Here is a 24016-nt window from a genome sequence, read left to right as displayed (position 1 = left end):
GGTTCAGTAAGAAGAGGAGGAGGAGGAGGAAGGTTCAGTAAGAAGAGGAGGAGGAGGAAGGTTCAGTAAGAAGAGGAGGAGGAGGAGGAAGGTTCAGTAAGAAGAGGGGGGGAAGGAAGAAGGTTCAGTGATAAGAGGAGGAGGAGGAGGAGGAAGGTTCAGTAAGAAGAGGAGGAGGAGGAGGAAGGTTCAGTGATAAGAGGAGGAGGAGGAGGAAGGTTCAGTAAGAAGAGGAGGAGGAGGAAGGTTCAGTAAGAAGAGGAGGAGGAGGAGGAAGGTTCAGTAAGAAGAGGGGGGGAAGGAAGAAGGTTCAGTGATAAGAGGAGGAGGAGGAGGAGGAAGGTTCAGTAAGAAGAGGAGGAGGAGGAGGAAGGTTCAGTGATAAGAGGAGGAGGAGGAAGGTTCAGTAAGAAGAGGAGGAGGAGGAGGAAGGTTCAGTGATAAGAGGAGGAGGAGGAAGGTTCAGTAAGAAGAGGAGGAGGAGGAGGAAGGTTCAGTGATAAGAGGAGGAGGAGGAGGAAGGTTCAGTAAGAAGAGGAGGAGGAGGAAGGTTCAGTAAGAAGAGGAGGAGGAGGAAGGTTCAGTAAGAAGAGGAGGAGGAGGAGGAAGGTTCAGTAAGAAGAGGAGGAGGAGGAGGAAGGTTCAGTGATAAGAGGAGGAGGAGGAGGAAGGTTCAGTAAGAAGAGGAGGAGGAGGAGGAAGGTTCAGTGATAAGAGGAGGAGGAGGAGGAAGGTTCAGTAAGAAGAGGAGGAGGAGGAGGAAGGTTCAGTGATAAGAGGAGGAGGAGGAAGGTTCAGTAAGAAGAGGGGGGGAAGGTAGAAGGTTCAGTAAGAAGAGGAGGAGGAGGAGGAAGGTTCAGTAAGAAGAGGAGGAGGAGGAAGGTTCAGTAAGAAGAGGAGGAGGAGGAAGGTTCAGTAAGAAGAGGAAGATGAAGATGATTAAGGACAAAAGTACGTGGACACCTATGATCTCATCTAAGCAGGAACTCGTCACGTGACCCTTCGCGTCCTCTGGGTTGTTAAAGATCTTTCCTGACATGTTTAGTTTGTCCTGCTGGAGGCGCCAAAAGCACCGGTTCATCCTCTAACCCTTTTTATAAAAGCAAGAAAATATATCGGGATGAATATTAAATTACATAGAGGGCAGACTCTTTCATTTTATCACGTAAATGTCGTTTTGTTTTGACGCACGAGAAGATTGTTTCTGTTTGTCTTTATTTCCGGACACGTCGCTGTGACGTCATCAGACGGCGCCGTGCAGATGAAGTGTCGGAGGAGGAGATGAAGAGTTGACGAACATCTGACGGTTTGTGTTCGCTTCTTTAAAAACTTCTGTTTGGCCCGCGACACTGTGACGTCACTGGCTAACCTGCTACCTGTTAGCATCTATCTTTATTGTCTGTGTTGGTATCGAATGACGTCATGCTGCTGTTAGCATGTCTCTACAACGTCGTGGAGGTGATTCAGCTTTTTATTTCCTCCATTAGAGTTTGTTTCAGATTAAGATCAGTGAATAATATCTAAATGAAACACACACACACACACACACACACACACACACAAACTGGTTTGGTTAGCTTCAGGTGAAGTTAGAGCTATAACTAAGGGGCGGGGTCGTCTGACTGCCTTGTTTGAATAGTTTCATATCATGTGACCCACAAATCAAGTTTTACAACACACATGTTTTGATGACGTGTCCACAGGAGCTGACGCCTCAGAGACCTGGAGACCAGCGACTGAACCAGAGGCTCCTGTTGATGTGAGTAGGACACCATGTTTTCATCCACTCCAGATAATGTCCGATCAATGAGGTCTGGAGCTTTTCTTTCACATATGAAGAAAGTGTATACATGTATGTTTTATATTTCCTGTTCTTCATCCAGAGATGTTTGTGTTCTTCCAGTTTCACGTCCGTCACGTGTTAGAAACCTCGTCCACTCGCTCACTGGGAAGCTTCCACACATTGTCCTGCTGGTTCCTCACGTGGACTCTGACATGTTACACACATTCTACTTTTTTACTTGGAGGCTCAGGAGAAGATCCAGAACATGTCCAGAGACACTGACTCAGACATTTGTTCTCACAGACAGAACCTGTAGAACATGTGAGGAACATGTGAGGAACATGTGAGGAACTTGTGAGGAACATGTCAGGAACATGTCAGTGGTCCAGATCATGTCTGAAAAACGCTAACTTGATGAATTCTCTCTGGCTGCAGCTTCTCATGGAAATATTACAGTAAATATGTTTTTTCCACAGAATGAGTTGTGATGAAGAGACCAAAGCTTGCCGGAGTTTTCCTCTTCATCGGCTGCCTGCTCGTCTACCTCATGTTCGTCAAGCGTCACTACAGCCTCTTGAAGCCGGACGCGGTCGGACTACCCCCCCACCTCCTGTCGCCCTTGGACCGGATAGGAGACGCCCCGTCGCCTTCTGATGCCGGACCCAGTTTCCGGTACGGGATCATGTTCGATGCCGGGAGCACGGGGACGAGAATCCACGTCTTCACGTTTCAGATGGAAAACGGAGGTAGAGACTTGAACACGTGTTGAACATGATTCTAAATCTGTCCCACAAGCAATAATATCACGTTTAGTTTAAAGCTGAAACAAAAATCCATCAGTGGTTTGACTGGTGAATGTTTTGATAATTGATCGTTGTCTTACTCATTTTTTAAAACAAGAATCTTCAGTTTCTTCTTCTCACGTGAGATGATTTGATATGTGTGATGTGTGTGATGTAACTGCAGAAGCTCTGTCGCTGGCCCACGAGATGTTCAGAGCCATCGAACCCGGCCTGTCTGCGTACGCTGACGATCCAGAGAAGGTGTGTGTGATGATCTCATCTCCAGGACCGCTGGACGTTCAGCAATTTTCACATTATTTAGTTTCCTGTGGTTGAAGAATAGTCGAGCACTAATATCACTGATACTCAGCCTCTGTGGTGTCTCATGCTCTGCCACGTCCTCCTCGTGCACAGTGCACGTCAGGGATCACGGAGCTGTTAGACGTTGCCAAGTCCAGTGTCCCTCAAACTCTCTGGAACATCACCCCCGTGGTCCTGAAGGCAACAGCCGGACTCCGCCTACTTCCTGGAGAGAAGGCCAACCACCTGCTGGCCAATGTGAGGGAGAGACTCACACTCACACACACTCACACACACACCCTATATACCCTATATACATTTAGCTATTTATGGTATTATTTCCATTTATATTTGATTATTTTTAACTTGAATCAGTTTTGGATTTCCGTTTGGATGACGTTGTATATAATCATTTATTATGATAGTGGAAGCTGTTTCCAGTGACCACTGTCCCAGACCAGCTGCTCACTGTCACTGTTTGATTACTAAAGGAATCAAACAGTGACAGTCCCAGAACACGAGAGGAAGTTCACTGGGTTTTTAATGGGGACCTGTTCTGCTGGTTTTTGTGGTTCAAAGTTTTAATTTAAGTTTCTACTAGAAAATGTTTACAGGCTCCAAAGATCCGAAAGCAATTTTATTCTATTAATTTCTGCAGCAGCATGAGGATTCAAATCCTTTTTGTCTTGTGAATAGAAACAAACTAAAATAATATAAAATAAATATACATTTTGTATATATATATATATATATATATATACAAAATGTATATATATATATATAATTAAAACCTTAATTAAAGATAACTAATGGTTAAACAAAGACAGACATTAATAATCAAAGACCTGGTAAGCCGATCAGATCAATAGTCTACTGTCGTCCTCGTATTCAGCTCCTCTCGTTCCTTCAGCTAATATCCTCACAGGAATCTGACGCCTGTTCCTCCTCCTCCTCTTCATCATCATCGCCATCGACCTCAGGGCCAAAAAAGAAAAGTCTATTAAATCTTTTAAGTAACGGGTAAAAACAGAACGAGAGCATTCGTCCAAAATGTGATTTAATCTGAAGCTTTGCTCTTTTTTTTATCAGCCTGAACCTGATCCAGACAAACAGAGCTGATTAAAATTCAAATCTAATATAAAATCTGATTATATCAGAATATACTAACGGGAAGATTTATAATGACGCTCATTTCACATGAATCTAGAATAAATAAAACTAATGTAAAACATGAAGAGAAAAGGTTTGTTTTTAGAAATCACTCGTCTGACACGTTGAACCAGATCTGATCTTTTATCTTCTCACATCTTCACCATCAGGACCTCCTCAGTTCATCTGCTGCTTCATCTCCATCACACATGATGTAGAAACACTTTACACATGAAGTCACAAACTGGTTCTTCTCATGTGGTGAATCCTGTTGTTGTGTTGTTGTGTTGTTGTGTTCAGTTCCATCAGCATGTGTGTGTCCTGAGAGAGGATCCTCACATGGGACTGAGCTTCATCACTGATCACTAAGTTTCTGTTTGACTCGTGTTGAGTTAAGAACAGGAAGTTGATCCTTTTAACATCTGTGAGACAAACTGGGAATACGAGACAAACTGGGAATATGAGACAATAAAAATAACAGCTGAGAACGGCTCACAGTGTTGATTATATTTAATCACAAACAGAGATATTATAGACATTATTTTTCAGCTATTGTAATATTATGATTATTAACCATTTCCACAAACATGCCATGTAGACCGACTGTGACGTCAGTTCTGGTCGTATTCCCACTCGACGCACTCTATGGTATCGTTTCTGACAGAGAGGAACCACAACAAATCGAGAGTTGTTTTCTTCCAGAGTTTTTGGGACGGTTGACGTGTCAGATACCAAATTAACGTGTAGAAGCACTACAAAGTGGAATTTTCATAATATGTCCCCTTTAATACTGTTGTGTTTGACACATTTTACAGTGTAGCATTCATCCATCGCAACTTTGGCAAATGAATAAATAAGTAAACAAATGTCAACAGCATGTGTTGTCCTCTCTGTGAACAGGTGAGGGCGCTGTTTCTCCAGTCTCCCTTTCTGTCCAGAGACGACAGCGTGTCCATCATGGACGGAACTGACGAAGGTAACGTGTCTTTATGTTCTTCAACTCAACTCAGTTTTTACATCGAAGGTCAAGACCTTCAAATGTTTTATTGAGAAATTAACAGTTCCCACAATGAGCAGCACTTTGGCAACTGTGGAGAGACTGGACGGGGGGGGTTAGACGTGGGCCCGGGTCTGTGGATCAGGACCTGAGCAGTCCCTCAGGATCAGGACCTGAGCAGTCCCTGTGGATCAGGACCTCAGCAGTCCCTCAGGATCATGTGACTCACGGGCTCTTCTGGGTTTAGTCATGAAGTTTCTGCTCCCTCTCTCAAAACCTGTCAAACTTCAAACTCAGGTTTTTGATCACAGACGACATGAGAGCTCCCAAAGTCAAGCCAGATAAGTCTATCGCCCCCCGGTGTCTGGCTGCGGTACAGCTCCTAAATCCATGTTAGCAGATGGGACATGGACCATACAAAAAAATCCAAGTAGATTAAATAAATGTTTGTCGTAGATGGTTTCTGTGATGTCAGGTCGTTCATATCTCTGATGTTTCTGATCAGTTTGGTTTGAATCAGTTATTTGATGATATAAAAACAGGCTGAGACGTCGTGATTGACAGATGAGACTCGCTCCTGATTGGTCTAGCTTGTGTATGGGCCTTGATACGAAGGCTCCACGATCACTACTGCACTCTGACTGTCATCACCACAAGATGGCAGCGTTCATATCGAAGATCCTCTTTATATACAGTCACTGATGATCTATATACACTGTCAGTACGTTGACTTGTTGAGGTTTAGTCCAATTACACGCAGCAGTATTTATATTTATATTCAGGTGAATCAGCTGCAGCAGATGTTTAATGTTTATTGTCTTTCCAAAGTAAAACCTTCATCAGTTTGTCTCTAATCCTCCATATTGGCGTTTTCGTTTGGGAAATCAGAATCGCAGCTCTAAAGGTTTAATATGAAGAGAAACAGGATGAAGTTCATCATCATCTACGAGACAAACAACATCTGTAATCTAATAAACTTATCAAGAGATGAGGACATGTTCTGATCAAAGGCTCAGTATGTCAACATCAGACTATACCGACCATCACTGACTGTATATATAGAGGATCAGTGACTGTATATAAAGATGATCACTGACTGTATATATAGATGATCAGTGACTGTATATAAAGATGATCACTGACTGTATATATAGATGATCAGTGACTGTATATAAAGATGATCAGTGACTGTATATACAGATGATCAGTGACTGTATATATAGATGATCAGTGACTGTATATAAAGATGATCACTGACTGTATATACAGATGATCACTGACTGTATATACAGATGATCAGTGACTGTATATAAAGATGATCAGTGACTGTATATACAGATGATCAGTGACTGTATATAAAGATGATCACTGACTGTATATACAGATGATCACTGACTGTATATACAGATGATCAGTGACTGTATATAAAGATGATCAGTGACTGTATATACAGATGATCAGTGACTGTATATAAAGATGATCACTGACTGTATATACAGATGATCAGTGACTGTATATAAAGATGATCAGTGACTGTATATAAAGATGATCAGTGACTGTATATAAAGATGATCAGTGACTGTATATGAACATGATCAGTGACTGTATATACAGACCATCACTGACTGTATATGAAGATGATCACTGACTGTATATACAGACCATCACTGACTGTATATGCAGATGATCACTGACTGTATATACAGACCATCACTGACTGTATATGCAGATGATCAGTGATCCATCTTTATTTCGTTTATGGTTGTGACCCTGTGGTGACCTCTTCTTCTGTTACCACAGTGATCCAGTAATACCAGTGTTACAGGACATGTATAGAATATATAACGTGTATATAGAATATATAAAGTGTATATAGAATATATATATATATAGACTAGACAGGACTGACATGTCACTCACTGTGAATGGACATGATCTCGGCATTCATATAATCCAATCCTTTTAAACTAGTTCATACAAGCAATTATGTCCATGTGGGATAATGTTCCACTTAATCTTGAAGAGGGAGGGAGGCCGATTAACCCCCCCCCCCCCCGAAATGTTTTCTCCTTCTCTCTGAGTGGGATCAGCTCGTTACTCTGCTCCACCACAAATGTCTTTTTAATGATCACTGAATTAACTTCTTATCCCGCTCCACTTTTCCTCCGTCACTGAGCCACTAATGGACAGATTCCTCCTGCTCTTCAGAAGTCTAACCGGATTCCATCAGCCTTATTATGGCTCAGATGTTTTGTTCTTGCCCTGGATGCTTCCAGCTGAGATTACCCTGCGAGCTCCTGAATGGAGCGACTTGTTGTTAATGCAGATCTCTTGAGTGGTCACTGGGTGGAGGGTGCTAAGTGCCGGTGTTGAGCTCCCGACCTAAAGCCGAGTCTCTTGTTTGTTTTGTTTGAAAATTGCTTCTTAATGTCTCCGCATCAGAGTTTTATGGTAAAGCTCCTATGATACAGTTTCTATCAGGCCCAGTAATCATGGACCTCTGCATGTGGCCGAGGTCAGGGGTCGCGGGTAAAAGGCTCTAATGCATCAGGCAGCAGCTGAGTGCAAACATTCTGTCGTCCACCGGCTCAGAGCCTGGGGCTCTCACGTCTTTACTTTAGACTCATGTTGAAATGACTTTGAATGTCAGGAACTCTGACTCACGATCAACCTTCTGTTGGGAGAATAATAATAATAAGCAGTTATATTATTATTATTAATAATAATAATATAACTGCTAAGTAACGTTTGTGATTCTTCACAATCTCCTCGAACATTTCTGGAAAAGAATCATGGGATTTAAAATGTAAAAGTTATTTTCCTCAAAGAAAAACTTATCATCATATCATCTTATGGTGATGACATAATCCGACTACACAGCCGTGGTATAAGGTCCCGCCCCTGCACTCACCTGACCAATCCTGTCAGTCTCAGCTGTCAATCAGGACGTCTCAGCTCGTTTTTACATCATCAATAACTGATTCAAACCAGACTGATCAGAAACGACAGAAACATCTTTACAAACATTTATTTAACTTTGTTTTTTAATCTATAAACTAAATATTCATCTTCACTGTCAAACACTGTGAGAAAGTTTATTCTGAAACAAGCTTTGTGGTTCGGACCGAAGCATAAGACGTCCCCTCAGGATGAGCTGTCACATCTCAGGTTGGATCTAGCGCCACCATCAGGTCACAAGTTTCATGTCAGCAGTAAATCCAGATGCAGGTGAAGAGATTGAACTTTGACCTCCTGTGTGCAGGGATCTCTGCCTGGATCACGGTCAACTTCCTCACGGGTGAGAACACACACACACAGTCTGTTCTCAAGGTGTGTGTGTCTGTGTGTGGTGTTTGTGTGTGTTTAGTGTGATATTTGTGTGTGTTTAGTGTGAGGTTTGTGTGTGTTTAGTGTGAGGTTTGTGTGTGTTTAGTGCGATGTTTGTGTGTGTTTAGTGTGAGGTTTGTGTGTGTTTAGTGGGATGTTTGTGTATTTCGTGTGAGCTTTGTGTGTGTTTAGTGTGAGCTTTGTGTGTGTTTAGTGTGAGGTTTGTGGTTGTTTGGTTTGTGGTGTTTGTGTGTGTTTGGTGATCACCTGTTATTGGACTATTCTCTCTCTCTCTCTCTCTCACTCTCTCACTCTCTCTCTCTCCAGGCGGTCTTCATGGTGCTGGCTCGCCCACAGTGGGGATGTTGGATTTGGGGGGGGGGTCGACTCAGATCACCTTCAGTCCTCAGGACGAGGTGATGAGTGTGATGACATCATTTGAGGATGTGATGATGTCAGATGTGTGATGTCATGATAATGTTGTTTCTCTCTGAGCAGAAAACCATCCAGACCTCACCTGTAGATGACATCAGATCCTTCCAGATGTTCAACACTACACACACCGTCTACACTCACAGGTACACACACACACACACACACAAGCTCATTGTTACGTCATCAGGACTTTAACTGTTCAAAATGACATGTATTCAGTTTTCTGTTTAAATAAGAGGAAGTGAATCTGGAGCGGTTTCAGCCAATCAGAGCGTCTCCAGCTGACGGTGTTTCTTGCTCCACAGTTATCTGGGTCTCGGTCTGATGTCGGCTCGACTCGCCGTCCTGGGCGCCGTCGACCGTTCGCCCCGTGCGTATACAATCAACATTTATACTCTTATTTTTTTTTCTTCTTCTTGTTTTTCAATTTGCTTTCATATCTGCCTTTTAGAGGCCTCTCCCCCGCCCCCCCCCCCCCCCCCCCGTCAGATAAATAAGCCATTATCTAATCTTTTAATAACACAAGATTAATTCCTTGCCTGCCAGCTGTTGCTGTGATTTGGCTCCTGTAAGAAGCTGCAGCTCAGATCCACTCAGCTGCCGATGTGTGTTTCTGGCTGTGCACCACAGAATAACAACATTCAGTCAGAGTCCACATGAAGCTTCTGCTGCTCCACCTGAACTCCAACTGGACGGAGATGATGGAGAAGATGCATCTGTTTCAACAAAACTGAACTTAACATGCAAACAGATTTCTGACGGGATCAGTAATGAATCAACCTGATGTTTGTGTCATGAGGTGGTGGAGACCAAACCCAGAGATAAAGACATGGTGTTGGTCTGAGACTGATCAGGTGCAGATATAGGACGACATGACGATTCCCTGAAGTGAAGCCCGATGATCTGGATCGGTCCCTGGTCCTCAAGTAGATGTTAAATATGGAAAGATGGATTCTGTCCTTTTAGGTCGTTCTTATCTTCGAGGCTCCGCCCACATCATCGCGAGTGTGACGCAGCCTCGTCAGTTTCTGACCTTAACGTCCTTTACGCCACCGGCTTCTCAGCTGTTCTCAGCCCCCCCACCCTGTTGCTACGCCCTTGATTTAATGTTAATGTGTTTCACCTGACGACGAAGATTCTATAGCAACATGAGCTGAATTCACTCTGAAGACTTCTTCTTCTGAAGTTTTAATATGTATATTTAATTTGTGTCTGTGCGTGTGCAGTAGAGGGCAGCACTGAGCTGGTCAGCCCCTGCCTTGCTCCAGAGTACTCTGGCAGTTGGGAGCATGCTGACGTCGTCTACACTGTGAAGGGACAGAAGGCAGGTAAAGTGCACACTGCGTTGTGATTGGTTGGCTGTGCAGTGCCCCGTCATGGAGGAACCTTGTGTGTGCGTTCCAGGGGAACCGGTGTACGAGGCGTGTCTCACCAAAGTGGAGAAGGTTCTGTACAGGAAGGTGAGCAGGCCGGCTGAGGTCGCTGACGTGGAGTTCTACGCCTTCTCCTACTACTACGACCGAGCCGTCGACCTCGGGGTGATCGGTAACAGAACATTATAACATAATAATATATAATAACACCAGCTTTAGATTAATGGTCTCAAAGATTCAATCTGTAGTTTGAAGTGGATGTGTCTGATTTCCTCATTTATGTGTTATGGTCGTTTGGTTGTGTGCGTCAGCTTAGCTCCTTGTGCGTCAGCGCCCCCCTGTGGCAGTCGCCAGTAACCAGCAGCTCACCAGAATGTTGTCATGATGATAGCCTGCTCTGTGTTGTCAACCATCGCCTGAAGATTTAACACTGTGTGTGTGTCTGTGTGTGTCTGTGTCTCTGTGTGTGTGTGTCAGAGGAGAAGAAGGGGGGAACTATCAAAGTGTCCGACTACATGGATGCAGCTAAAAGAGGTGAGATGGCACCCCCTGGTGGAGGATCATCTGAACTGCAGCTTCATTGTACAGAAAGAAGAAGGTTCAGCAAACATTGATCTTCTATAAAAAGAATGAAATCTATATGAACATGAGACACAACAGCAAGAACAACACACCTCATCAAAATGATTAATTATCACCGATGAGACATCAGGTTATTCACATAAAATTGAATTATTTCAGTATAATTAATGATCTGATGTGTAATAATATCTTTAATCTATAATCAAACACAAACATTGATTCAGTTTTTCAACATAAATAATATCATATTAAAGTTCAGCCCGTCGGAGTTCTGACCTGATTTGTTTTAGGATTATTTGAACATTTCAGAATCAGAGTTTACACCTACCTGGAATTTTGTCTTGTATAAAGGTTCATACAATAAACAGAACATAAAAACACAATTAGTACTACACATAAGAAAAAACTATATACAAGATATAAAAAGTTAAACGCAAAATGCAAAGCTGAATGTGTAGTGTGTGTTAATGTAACTCAGACTTGATAGATAAGAGTCCAAGTCAGGTTATTCAGTATGTTTCATATGTTTGATCTTAAACTTTCACACGTTGTGTCTTTGCCGGTGTTCAGTGTGTACATTGAGTGGAATGTGTTTGATGTGTGTGTCAGTGTGCGGCGGAGCGTCCGTCCCTCAGAGTCCGTTCCTCTGTCTGGACCTGGTCTACGTGTCCGCCCTGCTGCAGCAGCTCGGCTTCCCCCCCCACAAGCCCCTGAAGGTGAGCCCACTCTGAGCCAATCAGAGCCCACCATTCATTTGAAGATGTATTTAACTGTGATGATGACGAAGACGTCACCTTCGTCAAAGTCTGACTCAGATGTGATGTCACTGATGATGTCACTGATGATGTCACACCTGTGTTGCAGCTGGCGAGGACCATCAAGCAGGTGGAGACCAGTTGGGCTCTGGGAGCGACGTTCCACTACATGGAGTCCCTGAAGGGAAACTGAAGCTCTCTGCTGAGGACGGCTCTGACCTCTGACCTCTGACCTCTGTGCAGCCGGACACCTGTGGCTCTCAGCTGACAGTGGGCGGAGTCAGTGGTACCTGCTCTCCACCTGCAGCTGTCAGGCTTCACTACTGCATCTGGGTCATGTGACCGCTCTGACCGTCCAATCACACGCTGCTTCCTGTTCAGGTGGATCCAGCCTCGTTGACCTCGTGGAAACACGCCGACACGTGATCCGGTTTCACTTCCTGTTCAGACTCTGGGTTTTAATGAGTTATAATGTTTTAATTATCAAGTAACTTCAGACGAAACGTTTATGAAGCTGAAGGTTTGTTTTTAAAAGCTCTGGTGGGTGAATTCAACTTTATATCTTTAAGTCTCGTCCTTCACAACTTGACGTTTAAATAAAGTTTATTTAATCAACTGTCTTTGTCTCTTTGTTTTTTAATAAAAAATTTTTTCAAGAAACCTGAATCATCCAGAAGCAGCAGGAGGTTAAATAGTTAGATTTTGTTCAGACGCTTGTTTATTCTGAACATGAATCTTAATCCTGACTTTTTATCAGTTTGACGTTCAACTTCAGGTCAAAGATTTTAATTCTCCGATGTTAAACTTTCTTAGTTTCCTCCTCTGACTTCCTGTCAGATTACAGCTCAGCTCCGTTTAGTTGTTTTAAAGTGAATTAGAACAAACTCCGGTTTTCTTGAGCTAATATTTTTGATTTAAAAACATTTTCATAAAAAAATGGTGGAAATTCTAACTGATACACGTCAAACTGGAAACTACAGGAACTAACTGCCTCACAGGTGTCTTATGGGTAATGGTGTTCATTCAGAATCAGTGTTTTCTTAACGTTGATCCGACGCAGTTTTCATTAACTTCTGTTTATTTATGTTCTTGTTTCAGACAAAACCACAAATAAAACCAGACAGCGACATCAACAAGGACATTTTATTGATAATTCAAGTCATAACAGGCTGAGAAGAGACTTTTAAAAACAAGACGTGGTCAGATGTTGAAAAGTAAAAACAGAAACAAGATGAGAAACTAAATAAATCACAGATTGTAAAGTTCGAGCTCCGTCTTGTTTCAGGCTACGATGATGAAATCTTAAAAAGATAAAAGCAGATGTTTCCTCGCTGACGTGAAATCAACGTGACTCCATGTTGGTGCGTGAGGAATGACCACAGAAAAGGAATTGTGTGTTTGTTCAGTTCACAACAACTGATGAGAGAAGAAGAGAAAAAAGAAGAAGAGAAGAGAGAGAGAGAAGAGAAGAAGAGCTTCAGGCTGACTCGTCCGTCCTCTTCTCACTGGGCCACGAACCAGCTGGTCCCAGGAAATCACTGGAAACCAGGACAGAGTGTGAGGCTCCGAACAACAACCACAAATCGTAGAGGATGTCGTAGAAAGTCCGGCTGTTGTGTGTGTTGTGTAGAGTGTTGTGTGTGGTGTTGTACCTCAGAATGTGTGGCAGCTCTGGGCTCCTGTAGATAAACTTGTGTTTATATTTCAGAGACGACGGAAACGGAACAAAGTGAACTTTGTGTCCTCTGAGACTTTTAGACTGAGACGCCATGTTGTACAGCTGCAAGCAGAAGAAGAAGAAGAAGAAGAAGAGGTTGAGAGTAGAACTGAACAATCATAAATCATAAATGAATTGACTCTTCAATGTGATTATTAAATAGTATTTGTACCTTTTTGCCGAGATGGAAGGGAACCACCGAGTCGTCCTCAGCGTGGAGGATCAACACTGGACAGGAAACGTGATTCACACTGCAGACACACACAATCAGGCTGTAGTAACACTGACAAACACTGCAGACACACACAATCAGGCTGTAGTAACACTGACAAACAGCGGGGGCGCTGCGACTACAAGCTGTGGAAGTTCCTCTGATGACCACCAGAGGCCGCTCTGAGAAGACTCCAGGTTTTGTTAATTCCTACAAACTAAAACTTTGTTGTTCTTATCTTGATGTGAAGAGAAGCTTCAGGTCAAAGGTCAAACGCTCTGATCGGGCTCAACGCATCAGAAGAGCGGAAACGAAAGATCCTGAAGTTCATGAAGAAAGTTTCTCCTGAAAGATTCAACTTTGAACTTGTTCCTGAAGGTTCCAGTGAACTAAAGGTCAGAGGTCAAAGGTCACGTACTTTTCATCGCTGGCGAAGCGGATGTTATTCGCTGTGATGGTGTCCAGGAAGAACCAATCAAATCCAGGCAGGTATCTGTACACCTGAGAAGCACACACGTCAAATACACACCTGTGTGTGCGTGTGTGTTGCATGTGTTGTGTGTCTGTGTGTGTTACCATGGAGAACGGGTGGCTCCTGGCCTCCTCTCGGATGTTGGTGAACGGAGATTCTAAGATCAGAGCGTCTGGAGGACTTCCTGAAAATAACATGAAGAATTTTAATGTGATTCAAAACTGCACAAGAAATATATATTCATATACAAAAATACAGTTGTGTGGAATAAAAGCAGCGACAGTGAGTCCACAGAAGAATTCAAGTCTAGTTTGTGTAGAAAGAAAACCGGAACACGTGAACATGAAGGAAAAAGAGGATCCGAGAAGGTTTTCTACAAAGTTCTGCCTCGACAGAAACACAGTGTGTGTGTGTGTGTGTGTGTGTGTGTGTGTGTTTGTTACCTCTGTCACACAGTCGTCTGACTAGGTTGGTGGCAACTCTGAAAAAAATATATCAAATGATCAGATTTGATCAGAACTGTGGGATTGTGATTTTATGTAATGTGTGTAGGTGAGTGTGATTGTGTGTGTGTGTGTGTGTGTGTGTGTTACCCTGTCCCCAGAGAGTGTCCCCAGATATAAAGCGATGTTTTATCGAGTCGTTGTTTCAGTCGGTCGTAGACGAACAGAGCGTCTGACGTCATCCAGTCCTCTGATGGAGACCCGTCTGAGTCGCCCCAGCCTACACACACACACACACACACACACACACACACACACACACACACACACACACACACACACACACACACACACACACACACACACACACACACACACACACACACACACACACACACACACACACACACACACCTCTGTAGTCAGTATTGTGTCGGCAGCTTCTTGTTGTGTTGTTGTGTTGTTGTGTTGTGTCTCACCTCTGTAATCAAACGTGACTACATGGTAGCCCAATGAACTGAGGACCTAAAGGAAGACAGGACAGGAGGCTTAAATACAAACAACTGTTTTCAACAACAACTCATGTGTTCCGGGTTAGAATAACACAACCAGACATTTCAAAATAAAACACAACCACAGAAGTTTCAAAATAAAACACAACCACAGAAGTTTCAAAATAAAAGTCGACCGCAGCCTTAAAAAAAAGTAGTGTGGACGTCAGGTGTAACCATAGCAACAGTGCTGCGTTTTAAAACCATGTCAATGTGGAAGTAACACAAAGCTACAGTGACACGTGTGTGTGTGTGTGTGTGTGTGTGTGTGTGTGTGTGTGTACCTTGTACAGCTGGACTCTGTGGTCTCCTCCTCTACAGACAAACAGAAAGGTCAAAGGTCAAAGTCTCCAGTAACAAACAGGAAGTGACAACAAAATAAAAGCTGAGGGTTACCTTGTTCCTGCGTTGCCATGGAGATAGAGAATGACAGGGTGGGCGGAGCTAAACATGGAGTCGTACCAGTCGGCGTCTTTCCCCTGAGCGTCTCTCCACATATGGGCGGGAACCGTGTGCCTGGAACACAAGTTACCAGCCAATCACAGCTCACCTCGAGTCATCTCGCCTGTCAACATGTCTGTGTGTGTCTGTGTGTGTCTGTGTGTGTCTGTTACCAGACTCCGATCCTGAGTCCAGCCTCAGGCTCCAGGTAGAAGTTGTGTGTGTGGTTCAGCCCCTGGTCCAGAGGTCGTTTCAGGTCGATGAACAACGGCATTCTCACTGGGGGGGGGGGGGGGAGAGGTCACATGACTGCTGACGACCGTATTAGACACTTCTGTTACACTCACTGCCGGTCATGTCAGTCATGGCCAACTTCCTGTTTGACATTGTGTTCAGATTCAAACACTCACCGAAGTTGAGGAAGACGAGTTTGGCCTGGATGGACGGACACAGTTTGATGATGAAGGGGATGGAGATGTAGACAAGAAGAAGACACAACATGATTCTCTGCATCTTCCCCAGAAGACTCAGCCTGAGGACACACAACAACAACAACAACAACACATCACTTCCACTGCTTCTCTGTTTTCTGTGTTGAAACACAAAGGGGTCATCGGAGAACTCTTCTGTTACAGGATCCTGCAGCTGAGGATCTGAAGGATTCAGTAGAGACTGAGAGTCCAGCTCCAACCTTCACTCTCTGTATCAGTACTACTGTATCATTATGATTCATATTATTATTATTAGGGTTAGGTTTAGAAAAGCAGTAGATTAGAGTAGGTCCTCTGTAAATGCATGAAAGTCCTGTGTGTGTGTGAGTGAGTCTGTGTGTGTGTCTGTGTGTGTGTGAGTGAGTCTGCCGTATTATTAGCTGAGTGTTGAAACCTCAAGGTCACACGGAGGTGAAGCCGCAGCAGAGAGGTGGGGGGTTGGTGTTTGTGTGTGTGTGTGTGTGTGTGTGTGTGTGTGTGTGTGTGTGTGTGTCTGTGTGTTGCAGGAAGCTGCAGTATTCAGGTAATGATCATTTTCAATGATTCTTCTGATAATTCACAGATGAACTAATAAATAATCGATCTTATCTTCAGATTCTAACATCAGCTGGTGATTTATCTTCGTGTGCATGAAACGAATGACTCAGCAGTTTGAGCCTGAGCGTCGGTTCGGCTCCGGAGAGACGAGCAGCAGAGCTTCATGGATCCTGAGGAACATCTACTTCCTGGTTCCACCGACACATGAGAACGAGTCCAGATCCACGTGTCTCGTTTCTCAGAGAACACGAGTCATGAGAAAATAAATGGAGCTGAAACTAACGTTTATATAAAAAATGTCTCGTTAATGATTCCTCAAATTTGTTATCAACATATCTTATGACAAATTGATTTTGATATTTTATACCTTGACCATGAACGTTATAATAAAGAGTTAGTTTTGGAGTTCTGTACTTCTGGGGTCACCTGAGGTCGGGAGCACAGAGTGGACTTCTTCTTTCAGTTTGAGGAAGACGAGAGGACGAGGGACTCGAACCCATGATCTGACACAGGTCATGTGACTGAGCACAAAGTGAAAACGAGCTGAACTCTGACTTGCGTCACTTCCTGTCTCTTCACAAGACGAAAACTTCAATTTATTTCCGTAAAGTTAAACTTTAAATGAACATTCTGCAGTTTCACTGTTGAAGCTGCAATTATTTTTTTATTAAACTTAAAAAATCCAGAAGCGTTAAAACCAGGTGGTTAAATTTGGTGTTTGTTCTTCACATCAGTAACTTGAACCAGTTTTATCAGGGAACAATCACAAGATTAAAACGACGAAGATACAGATATTTATTTAAAACATATGATTATCTTCTGTCGCATGTTTTAACAAACTGGGAAACTTTTAGTTCCTAAGTGTTTGTAAAGTGACGGATTTGATTGAAAACAAACTGAAAACTTTCCACAGTTTCTCAGTGTGTGTCTGAAACATCAGCCTCCATCGTGTCTCATGTGAGGAATCGAGCGCCCGGTGACACGTGGCCCGTCCACTGCAGCTCCGCTCGCTTTACATATAGATTTTTTTTATCTATGACACTCTGTTGTTTGGCTTTCTTGATAATTGTACTTGGTTGATTCTTGTTGTTCTGACTTTGTTGTGATTGTGCGTCGCTTTGGATCAAAGTTCAGCTCGATGTCATGACTGTTGCTATGGTTACAGCTGCTTTAAGTTTGAAAATGTGAGTTTGAACAGAAACGATGCGAAGACGATCTCCTCCTGATTGGTTCTCATCAGTCACATGACTCGACTAGCAGCAGTGAACACAAAGCGTTGGTAACACTTCCTGTCAGCAAGTGTCTCTGTGTCTGTGTGTGTGTGTGTGTGTGTGTGTGTGTGTGTGTGTGTGTGAGAGTGTGAGTCTCTGTGTCTGTGTGTCTGTGTGTGTGTGTGTGTGTGAGAGTGTGAGTCTGTGTCAGTCTCAATGAAACCGGTCGATCAGTCTGAAGTCAGATGTAAAAACTGCAGCTTCTCTTTCGGGTTGTTTTGATCATTTACTGAGATAATAATAAATCTTAATTCATTGTTTGTTTTAATTTGATTTCATTATTTCTTACATTTAATATATTCTTATTGTTACTTAACATTTCACAATCTTTAATTTCTTTATTTAATCTAAAGTAACTTTCAATTACTATTCAGTATTTCCTGATCCGCAGTAAACCTCAGAAATCAGTGAATGGTCTCGAGCCTGTTTCCACTTCAGTCCTCAGGGGATTCGATCTGAACCGGTTTACATCAGTTGTCACGTGTGAACGGTTCCGGTCTCACCTCCTGAACGGTTTACCCATGATCCCCTGCTCCTCCTCCGGGCCCTGCCGGTCCCCGGGTCCCGCTGCTCTGCTGCCGGGACGCTGCTTCAGGTCCGGGTCGCTGTCCAGCACAGAGCCGGTGGTGCCGCGGTCCTTCTCCGCAGTCAGCGAGTGGGTCCGCTTCCTCATCACTGGAGAGAGAACCGAGGGTTAACGACAGAGAACCGAGCGGGACGGAGGCCGAGGTCCTGCGGCAGACGGGGCGCTGAGAGCGGATTGAGGCCGGAGCGAGTCCCCGCTGATCCTCCAGCTGAGACCCGCAGAGAGCAGCTGATCCGCAGCCAATCACACGCCAAGAACACGAGCACATGGTTTCACCGTGATGCCTCCACGGCCTCTGAGGAGTGTCGGAACAACGAGAACCAAAACAAAACAGCTTTATAGAATAGTTACAATAAGAGCAGGTGCGCAATTCATTAACGTACAGATCGTGAGATTGGTCATTAACATAAATGTATTTAAGATGAATTCACCAACTATCTTGTTTAGTTACAGCAACAACACCATGCATCTTTCACAGGGAAACACTGACTGACACCTCAGTGTGCCTGATCACACTACACACATGTTACTGAATTATTACTTCCAGCTGCAGTCTCTTTATTGTCACCTGTACTATACGTCAGTCTCGTTACTTTCAAACATGAGCTAACTTAGTTGATGAGGATTCTCTATTTATAGTAAAGTATTTCTACTGTGCAGTTCAGGTTAGATTTGATTTCTAACCTATCAGAGTCAATCTGTTCTTAACACCAAAATATCAGGTTTACTGAAATGGAACAAATAAAATCAGCAATTCCTTTATTCTGAGTCACTTTAATCGATAATAAGTTAATATTAAGTTTGTTTGTCGGAGCTGTTTTTTCCCGTAGACCATGAACGAGTCATCAGTGAAGTTAACAGTGTCGCTTCACCGAGAAGCGATGTTTACTAAATCTAACGTCAAAACAGTAAAACATGATAACAACTTTTATAAGGACACACCGGGTCGGCACCGGGTCTGCACCGGGTCGGTACCGGAGCTCAGCCCGGCCTCTCCCGGCTCTCTCTGCCGCCTCTCGGGGCTGTTTAACCGGTTTGTTATTAGCCGCTGCTTGCTAAGCGGAAGTAACCGCGGGTTAAACAGTTCCGGTGGTTTATTAAAGTAAATGTTTGTTGTAACGAATCTAATCTGACCCGTGAGGCCGCTTCACTGCATCTCTGAGGCCGCTTCACTGCATCTCTGAGGCCGCTTCACTGCCACTCGCTCCGCGGTGACGGTTCGTCCGGATGAAGTTTGTGCCTTAGCAGCTTCCGGAGTTTAATGTCTTCCGGTCACGTGACGATAACAGTCGCCAGAGAGCACTTTTCCCGCGCCGCAGCCTGGACGTCAGGGAGACGAAGTGGAGTAAAGTCGATTCTTTCTTTGATCTTTTCTTTGATCCTCGTGTGGAACCTTCACGATGTTTTGTGAGAAGTCCACGGAGCTGATCCGAGACCTGCAGCGGGTCCACGACGGCCAGCTCCCGGCCTTCAGCGTGAGTCCGCACCGAGCCCCCCCCGGAACCTTTCACATTCCACATTCAAGTGTTTCTACTCAGGAATCTGCTGCTCCCGGAAATAATCTGGATACATATTCACAAAGTTCATCACGTGTTTTACTGTTCGGCTTCAAAATCATGTGACGACCAACTTTCCCAGCAGAGAAACTGAAGACGATCTTTGATTGAAAGATCAGATTTAACGATTCATATTCTCACTGAGCTGTGACGTCAGTTTGTTCATTTAATGTGATGATTCTAATCATTTGAATTCTGTGTGTGTTTGTTTGGCTCTGTGTGTTTATGTGTGTTTGTGTTTATATTTCTGTGTGTTTCTGTGTTTGTGTGTCTCTTTGTGTTTGTGTGGTTCTGTTTGTTCCGTTTCTGTGTGGTTCTCTTTGCTCTGTGTGTTTGTGTGGTTCTGTTTGCTCTGTGTGTTTGTGTGTTTGTTTGGCTCTGTGTGTTTATGTTTATATTTCTGTGTGTTTCTGTGTTTGTGTGTGTTTGTGTGTCTCTTTGTGTTTGTGTGGTTCTGTTTGTTCCGTTTCTGTGTGGTTCTGTTTGCTCTGTGTGTTTGTGTTTATGTGTGTTTCTGTTTCCGTTTCTGTGTGTTTGTGTTTATATTTCTGTGTGTTTCTGTGTTTGTGTGTCTCTTTGTGTTTGTGTGGTTCTGTTTGTTCCGTTTCTGTGTGGTTCTGTTTGCTCTGTGTGTTTGTGTTTATGTGTGTTTCTGTTTCCGTTTCTGTGTGTTTGTGTTTCTGTGTGGTTCTCTTTGTTCTGTGTGTTTCTGTTTGCTCTGTGTGTTTTGTGTGTTTCTGTTTGCTCTGTGTGTTTGTGTGGCTCTGTTGGTTGTGTGTGGTTCTGTGTATTTGTGTGGTTTTGTGTGTGTATGTGTGGCTCTGTTTGTTCCGTTTGTTTGTGTTTCTGTGTGGTTCTGTTTGTTTTGTGGTTCTGTGTGTTGTTTGGTTCTGTTTGTTGTGTGTCTCTTTGTGTTTCTGTGTCGTTCTGTTTGTGTTTATGTGGTTCGATGTGTTTGTGTGGTTCTGTTTGGTTCTATGTGTGTGTGTGTGGTTCTGTTTGTTTTGTGTTTCTGTATGTTTGTGTGGTTCTGTGTGTTGTGTGGTTCTGTGTGTTGTGTGGTTCTGTTTGTTGTGTGGCTTGTTTGTTGTGTGTGGTTTTGTGTGGTTCTGTGTGTTGTTCGGTTCTGTTTGTTTTGTGGTTGTGTGTGTTTGTATGGTTCTGTGTGTTGTGTGGTTCTGTTTGTTGTGTGGCTTTGTTTGTTGTGTGTGGTTCTGTGTGGTTCTGTTTGTTTTGTGGTTCTGTGTGTTTGTGTGGTTCTGTGTGTTGTTCGGTTTGTTTTGTGGTTCTGTGTGTTTGTGTGGTTCTGTGTGTTGTTCGGTTCGGTTTGTTTTGGGGTTCTGTGTGTTTGTGTGGTTCTGTTTGTTATGTGGCTTTGTTTGTTGTGTGTGGTTCTGTGTGGTTCTGTTTGTTTTGTGGTTCTGTGTGTTTGTGTTGTTCGGTTCGGTTTGTTTTGGGGTTCTGTGTGTTGTGTGATTCTGTTTGTTGTGTGGCTTTGTGTGTGGGTCTGTGTGGTTCTCAGGAGGATGGGCTGCGGCAGGTTCTACAGGAGATGGAATGTCTGTACGAACAGAACCAGAGCGACGTGTGAGACTTTTACATTAAATCAGATTAAACAGTTCGTATTCATATGTTAATAATAATTTAATCAAGTATAGTTACAAGTTTATGAAAACTTTTCTTTAAAGGACCAGTGTGTAAGATTCAGCTGAAAGGTTCTTTTGGTAGAATGAAATATAATCCTTGTGATGTTTTCACTAGTGTTTAATCTATATTGTACAAATTGCTGTTTTCTTTACTCTAGAATGAGACTTTATATTTAAATACTTTATATTTTAATACTTTATATTTACATCTCAGGCTCCTCTCTTCGGAGGCAGACATGTTTTCTACAGTAGCTACCACAGTTTATCTTACATGTTATGAGGGTGATCAGCTGCAACATGACACTTCACCACTAGATGTCACTAAATCCTACACACTGACCCTTTAAATGTTTATTGTTGTTGATGTATTTTCAGATATTTTCACTGTTGTAATAAAAATTGGAGCAGAACCACAGAAAAGTCATAAATATTAAAGAGGCAACAGCTACAGTTATTTTATATTCATTAAATTTTCCTGATTTTAGTAGAAAAACTTTTAAAGACATTCAACTAAAATTCAGTTGATTGTGGAAAAAAACAAAAAACTTCAGACACGTTTACTTCAAATAAAACTTTATGAATTATAAGAACTAAAACAAGTCGACTGATCAACAAAACATTTATCTGCAACTATTTACATAATTGATTAATAACTTCATTTCAAAATTCAAACTGAACCAGTCTAAAGTGTCGTTCCTCTTTTTTCTCTGATTTACAAAGAGCTTCGATCAATCAGTGGAAAAACCGATGTTATTGTTATTGATAATCAAATGAAGAGGGGGAGGGGCTGGACTTACTCGTCTGTTTCCTGTTTCAGGAACGAGGCAAAATCTGAAGGTCGAGCTGAACTCATCCCGTCAATCAAACTGCGTCACTGCTGCCTGCTGAGGAACCAGCGCTGTGTCACTGCCTACCTGTAAACACACACACACACACACCTGACACACACACACACACACACACACCTGTAACCACACACACACACACACACACACACCTGTAACCACACACACACACACACACACCTGTAACCACACACACACACACACACACCTGACACACACGCACCTGTAACCACACACAGCTAACACACACACACACACCTGTAACCAAACACACACACACACACACACACACACCTGACACACACACACACACACACACACACCTGTAACCACACACACACCTGTAACCACACACACACACACACACACCTGACACACACACACACACCTGACACACACACACACACCTGACACACACACCTGTAACCACACACACACACACACACACACACACACACACACCTGTAACCACACACACACACCTGACACACACACACCTGTAACCACACACACACACACACACACACACACCTGACACACACACACACACACACACCTGACCAGTCCCAACACGTGACGTTCAGTCTCTCGCTGCAGCTCGTTTATCTGTTTTCAGATCAAACTCATGTTTATGGTCAGAAACACATGAATCAGTTTTAATAATCCATGAAGGACCAGTCGATGGTTTGTTTCCAGTCGCTCTGAGGTCATGAGAAGCTCAGTTTGAACTCTGATGTCCTGACTCCGCCCCCTCAGGTACGACCGCCTGCTGAGGATCCGAGCGCTGCGCTGGGAGTACGGCAGCGTCCTGCCCGCTAACATTCGATTCCACATGTGCGCAGAGGAGGTGAGAGCTTCTTGGTGACGTCTGCTGAGCATTGTGGGAAATGTAGGATCCAGTGTTTTGTTGATGAGTCAGCTTCAATGTGAATTCAAAGATGTTTCACCTGTTTTTCTGTTTCCTGCTGCAGCTGCAGTGGTTCAGTCACTATAAGAAGTCTCTGGCGTCCTTCATGCGTGCTCTGGGCGGAGGAGAAGGTCTGGACATCACGCAGGACATGAAGCCTCCGAAGAGTCTCTACATCGAGGTGAGGCGCTGGGAGCTCTGACATCACAGCTGGAAGCTCCGCCTCCAGCTGCACGGTTCCAGATGTTTCTACAACATGTTCTGTCCCCACCAAACTGAAACCCTCATCACACACACACTGATTCTAAAACCATCGCCCGTGTGTTGTGTTGATTGTTCTGAAAACCAGTTTCCCTCAGGGGACAGTAAGTGTGACGTCATCACAGTGACACGTGTGTTTGCAGGTGAGGTGTTTAAAGGACCACGGAGAGTTTGAAATCGATGACGGGACCGTGATCCTGCTGAAGAAGAACAGTCAGGTCAGCGCTCACTGGGACTCTACCAAGGTCAAAGTGCAGCGGGTTTACAGGAAGTCCTCACGTCTCGTCTGTCTCTGTGTCCTCAGCACTTCCTGCCGAGGTGGAAATGTGAGCAGCTGATTCGTCAGGGAGTCCTGGAGCACGTTGTGTCCTAAAGGAGGCGGAGCTAAGGAGCTGGAACATCTGCTCGTCATCATCAGGGTTCAGCATCAGATGATGATGTCACGTTTGTGTTCAGAAAAATAAAATCACTTCTAAACGTCTCATCAGTTTGTCATGACAATGAGAATCTGAGACCTGGTGTGAAAACACGTCCTCACAAAGACACACACTGTGAATAACACACACGTCTCTATGGTTGTGAGGACACATTGACAGGA

General features: G+C 43.6%; 3 protein-coding genes across 11 annotated transcripts; 2 read left to right on the top strand and 1 right to left on the bottom strand.

Annotated features, from left to right (window-relative positions):
* Positions 1 to 897: 897 nt before the first annotated feature.
* entpd6 (ectonucleoside triphosphate diphosphohydrolase 6) lies at positions 898 to 12099 on the top strand. Of its 5 annotated transcripts, XM_053436683.1 has the most exons (18): positions 898 to 951; positions 1248 to 1306; positions 1704 to 1759; positions 1904 to 1994; positions 2041 to 2126; positions 2260 to 2529; positions 2750 to 2826; positions 2980 to 3123; positions 4915 to 4990; positions 8274 to 8309; positions 8666 to 8754; positions 8837 to 8916; positions 9079 to 9143; positions 10000 to 10101; positions 10178 to 10318; positions 10624 to 10680; positions 11338 to 11444; positions 11593 to 12099. In XM_053436683.1, exons 6-18 carry the CDS (start codon positions 2271 to 2273, stop codon positions 11674 to 11676), a joined length of 1317 nt encoding a protein of 438 aa, XP_053292658.1. In that variant the 5' UTR covers positions 898 to 951; positions 1248 to 1306; positions 1704 to 1759; positions 1904 to 1994; positions 2041 to 2126; positions 2260 to 2270; the 3' UTR covers positions 11677 to 12099. The 5 variants fall into 5 exon arrangements, with proteins under 5 accessions (XP_053292658.1, XP_053292657.1, XP_053292655.1 ...); XM_053436682.1 differs by having other exon boundaries at positions 1904 to 2126; XM_053436680.1 differs by lacking the exons at positions 1904 to 1994; positions 2041 to 2126 and having other exon boundaries at positions 912 to 951.
* A 513-nt stretch (positions 12100 to 12612) lies between these two features.
* Positions 12613 to 19448, bottom strand: abhd12 (abhydrolase domain containing 12, lysophospholipase). The gene is made up of 14 exons (XM_053435618.1): positions 19338 to 19448; positions 18121 to 18292; positions 15729 to 15850; positions 15492 to 15597; positions 15274 to 15393; positions 15162 to 15192; positions 14806 to 14851; positions 14477 to 14606; positions 14327 to 14364; positions 13988 to 14067; positions 13830 to 13912; positions 13373 to 13451; positions 13136 to 13263; positions 12613 to 13021 (listed from the first exon to the last, which is right to left on the bottom strand). Exons 2-14 carry the CDS (start codon positions 18288 to 18290, stop codon positions 12961 to 12963), a joined length of 1194 nt encoding a protein of 397 aa, XP_053291593.1. The 5' UTR covers positions 18291 to 18292; positions 19338 to 19448; the 3' UTR covers positions 12613 to 12960.
* A 6-nt stretch (positions 19449 to 19454) lies between these two features.
* gins1 (GINS complex subunit 1 (Psf1 homolog)) lies at positions 19455 to 23899 on the top strand. 5 transcript variants are annotated; one of them, XM_053435620.1, is made up of 9 exons: positions 20303 to 20731; positions 20762 to 20793; positions 20828 to 21165; positions 21279 to 21346; positions 22223 to 22321; positions 23007 to 23097; positions 23222 to 23338; positions 23562 to 23636; positions 23723 to 23899. In XM_053435620.1, the coding sequence occupies exons 1-9, from the start codon at positions 20571 to 20573 to the stop codon at positions 23789 to 23791; spliced, it is 1050 nt and encodes a 349-aa protein (XP_053291595.1). In that variant the 5' UTR covers positions 20303 to 20570; the 3' UTR covers positions 23792 to 23899. The 5 variants fall into 5 exon arrangements, with proteins under 5 accessions (XP_053291598.1, XP_053291595.1, XP_053291597.1 ...); XM_053435622.1 differs by having other exon boundaries at positions 20303 to 20793; positions 20828 to 20985; XM_053435619.1 differs by having other exon boundaries at positions 20303 to 20793.
* The last annotated feature ends 117 nt before the right edge of the window (positions 23900 to 24016 follow it).

Source organism: Pleuronectes platessa, chromosome 12, assembly GCF_947347685.1.
Source record: "Pleuronectes platessa chromosome 12, fPlePla1.1, whole genome shotgun sequence".
Lineage (NCBI taxonomy): Eukaryota > Metazoa > Chordata > Actinopteri > Pleuronectiformes > Pleuronectidae > Pleuronectes > Pleuronectes platessa.
The sequence above is the reverse complement of the archived record's forward strand: the minus strand, read 5'-3'. Positions and strand labels throughout refer to the sequence as shown.

Excerpts from the sequence above, each read along its gene's own strand:
- gins1 (XM_053435619.1), top strand. The coding sequence starts at position 20,571 with ATGTGTGGCTCTGTTTGTTCCGTTTGTTTGTGTTTCTGTGTGGTTCTG. Across the intron at positions 23,098-23,221 it reads TCCACATGTGCGCAGAGGAG|CTGCAGTGGTTCAGTCACTA; the intron begins GTGAGAGCTTCT and ends TTCCTGCTGCAG. Across the intron at positions 23,637-23,722 it reads TGCTGAAGAAGAACAGTCAG|CACTTCCTGCCGAGGTGGAA; the intron begins GTCAGCGCTCAC and ends CTGTGTCCTCAG.
- entpd6 (XM_053436683.1), top strand. The coding sequence starts at position 2,271 with ATGAAGAGACCAAAGCTTGCCGGAGTTTTCCTCTTCATCGGCTGCCTG. Across the intron at positions 3,124-4,914 it reads CCAACCACCTGCTGGCCAAT|GTGAGGGCGCTGTTTCTCCA; the intron begins GTGAGGGAGAGA and ends CTCTGTGAACAG. Across the intron at positions 4,991-8,273 it reads CATGGACGGAACTGACGAAG|GGATCTCTGCCTGGATCACG; the intron begins GTAACGTGTCTT and ends TCCTGTGTGCAG.
- abhd12 (XM_053435618.1), bottom strand. The coding sequence starts at position 18,290 with ATGAGGAAGCGGACCCACTCGCTGACTGCGGAGAAGGACCGCGGCACC. Across the intron at positions 14,607-14,805 it reads AGTCACGTTTGATTACAGAG|GCTGGGGCGACTCAGACGGG; the intron begins GTGAGACACAAC and ends GTGTGTGTGTAG. Across the intron at positions 14,365-14,476 it reads GGACACTCTCTGGGGACAGG|AGTTGCCACCAACCTAGTCA; the intron begins GTAACACACACA and ends TATTTTTTTCAG.